We start from the raw sequence: 2981 nt of genomic DNA on the forward strand, positions 1-2981 counted from the left end.
CAAATGGTTTTATAATATTCTTGGGACCATTTCTTATTCTCGAATATTTTGAATATCACGGATGGCGAATGTCATGAATATGACGTACACGTCAATCTATGTGCACAATTCATGTTACCAAAGCTTAACTTTGAAAGGCATAGATATCAATAGAGAAGAATATACTAAACAAAAAGAATTGAAAGTGAAAAGGAGAAGAAAGAAAATGTGTTGATAAATGAATATAAAAAAGGATTAGTTTCAGTTTTTAGCACGCAACGGAAGGTAGGCTTCAAATAAATTTTTTAGCACAGGCATGAATTGCCGATTGACATGTGGCAAGGCGACGATAAGGTTTTAGGTGATGTTTCTATTCACCATGAAATGTCCATTCCGGACATAATTTTAGAAGAGCCACGCACAACATATAAGAGAGCATTCCAGGACACTTCCAGCCACATAAAAAAAAAAACCATACAAAACGAGAGAGAGTGAGAGACATATGGAAGAGTTGTCATATTTATGGGCACCCCTATTTCTGGGCATCCTGGGATGGGTGCTCATATTGGAGTATGTCCAACAAAACATAAAGAAGAAGATGAAGACGAGGAGCAGTCCTGAACTCCTCCATATACCTCCTCCTCCTGCTCTTCCATCACCTCCCGGGAGCTTACCATTCCTAGGCCATCTACACCACTTGCTTTTGTCCCGAAAACATCTACACCGATGGCTCCACGACATGTCCACACGATACGGCCCCATCCTCTCCATCCAAATGGGCTCTGTCCCCATTCTCCTAGTGTCGTCCCCCGACATGGCCCGCCTCGTCTTGCATACCCATGACCTTACATTCGCCTCGCGTCCCCACTCTTCGACATCAGCTGCAGCTCGATTTACCTACAATCACATTAGCCTTTCGTACTCGCTATATGGCCCGTATTGGCGCAAGGTAATGTCAATTCGCACTAATAAGATCTTGATCTCGTTTTTAGTCACTCACTACACAGAAAATTGGGCATGTGTCACTTCTCATTACAGGTGAAGGAGTTGTACATGACTAAGCTTTTCAATATGCAAAGATTGCAATACTTCAAGCCGATTCGAAGTGAGGAGATGGCGGGTCTTGTTCGTTCCGTGTGGCACGAGGTTGCGAATCCTCAAAACATGCGCAGAAAGTTACAAGTGTGGGCAGGCAACCTAATGGTGAGAATGACAATGGGGAAGAACCTAAATGATATTTCTATGAGCACAAAAGTGCATGGCTCGGTGCTTCTGGAGGCTATTTGCGAATCATTGGTCATCGTAGGCAGCCCTAATTTGAATGAATTTCTGCCGTTTTTGAAGTTTTTAGACGTACAACATCTCGAACGACGTACCGATGAATTATTTGAAAAGATCGACACCATATTTCAAAGAGTAATTGACGATCGTCGAGATTCTTGCATGAATATCGGGCATCATAAACCTGAAAATGATCTTCTCGACACTCTACTATCCTTTCAAGGAGATGAGAAGATTAGCTTGAAAGATGATAATGTCAAAGCAATATTATGGGTAACTAACTATATGGATTTACTGTGTTTTCTTCATTTCAATTCATGGAGTAGTGATGGTAATATATCTAACTGGTAGGACATGTTTTCTGGAGGAATGGAAACATCCACTGTAACTGTGGAGTGGGGATTAGCCGAACTAATGCGACACAAAGAAGTAACAAGGAGATTACAAGGCGAGCTCGATCGTGTCATTGGAAAGGATAGGCTGATGAGTGAAGAAGACATATCCAATCTTCCATACCTCCAAGCAACTGTGAAGGAGATAATGAGGTTGCATCCTGTAGGACCATTGTTAATCCCCCATGAATCAACACAGGCATGTGAAGTTGCTGGATTCTATGTGCCAGAGAAGACCAGATTACTTGTGAACATTTGGTCTCTCTCAATGGATCCCAGCTCTTGGGAGGAGCCGCAGGAGTTTAGGCCCCAACGATTTCTGAATTCGGACATAGATGTGAAAGGTCACCATTTCCAACTGTTGCCATTTGGGGCGGGCCGGCGAGCGTGCCCTGCCATGAATCTTGGCCTCCTCAATGTCCACCTCATCTTAGGTTCCTTGGTTCATTCCTTCGAATGGACATTACCCGTGGGCATCCAAGAAGTAGATATGAGCGAAACATTTGGCTTGTCACTCCACAAAACCAATCCTTTGGTTTTGGCAGCATCGCCAAGGTTATCTAAGGATGCATATGTATCCCCAACAAATCATTAGACACCATCTACTCCACCATGTATATGTATATGTATCAAAATGTGTTCTGGTTAGAGGACTTAGATTCGAGGGTGTAGACGATAATGAAACTACCGAACAACATGTTATTGTGAAGCTTTATTACAATTCTTGTGTCTCTGGAAAATCGTCACACATACAATGTTAGATTACAACTTACAAGGTACTTCTAAAGAAGATAATCCATGCCTAGGAGGGTGCTTCTCTTTGTTTCTTTTTATTGTCTAGTTAAAAAAAAATGTTATAGCTTTACTACATAAACTATTTGAAAAGTAATGTTGTAGTTTTAACAAATAACGTGTACGTGATTCTAAACATTGCAAAACATGTGCGACGATAAGTTTAAAAGCCTTGATTATATGACAACATATACCACATGCATATCCTAATTTGAAGCTCTTCTTGTGTAGTATTTTCCATCTTGGACTCATTGAAATAATTGCTTTATAAGAAGAAAGAAGCATACATTGCTCAACATGAAAAGACCTTCCCCATATACACGATGTATGATCCCTCAAAGGATGACACATGTGTATTAGTAAGTGACTCAGATAAGGATGCTTGGTATTTTGAGAGTAGTGTTCCTACAACCTCTTTCAAAATTTTCATTGTCACACTTCAAGATGCTTGTCATAAGGTTATCATAGTCACTTCTGAAAATAACGCTTCTTACATCATCAAAGGAATGGTCAAGTTTAGGAGGGCAACTCTTTGTT

At 40.8% G+C, this 2981-nt stretch overlaps 1 protein-coding gene across 1 annotated transcript; it reads left to right on the top strand.

Moving 5' to 3' along the window:
* Positions 1-452: 452 nt before the first annotated feature.
* Positions 453-2438, top strand: LOC147863390 (cytochrome P450 71AU50-like). The gene is made up of 3 exons (XM_087320648.1): positions 453-928; positions 1018-1533; positions 1612-2438. The coding sequence occupies exons 1-3, from the start codon at positions 482-484 to the stop codon at positions 2245-2247; spliced, it is 1599 nt and encodes a 532-aa protein (XP_087176774.1). The 5' UTR covers positions 453-481; the 3' UTR covers positions 2248-2438.
* The last annotated feature ends 543 nt before the right edge of the window (positions 2439-2981 follow it).

Source organism: Azolla caroliniana, unplaced genomic scaffold (assembly GCF_043228905.1).
Source record: "Azolla caroliniana isolate FFs.n. ecotype wild unplaced genomic scaffold, voAzoCaro1.0.p SCAF_6, whole genome shotgun sequence".
NCBI lineage: Eukaryota > Viridiplantae > Streptophyta > Polypodiopsida > Salviniales > Salviniaceae > Azolla > Azolla caroliniana.

Coding starts and splice junctions, on each gene's coding strand:
- LOC147863390 (XM_087320648.1), top strand. CDS start 482: ATGGAAGAGTTGTCATATTTATGGGCACCCCTATTTCTGGGCATCCTG. Junction 929..1,017: donor ATGGCCCGTATTGGCGCAAG/GTAATGTCAATT, acceptor TTCTCATTACAG/GTGAAGGAGTTGTACATGAC. Junction 1,534..1,611: donor ATGTCAAAGCAATATTATGG/GTAACTAACTAT, acceptor TCTAACTGGTAG/GACATGTTTTCTGGAGGAAT.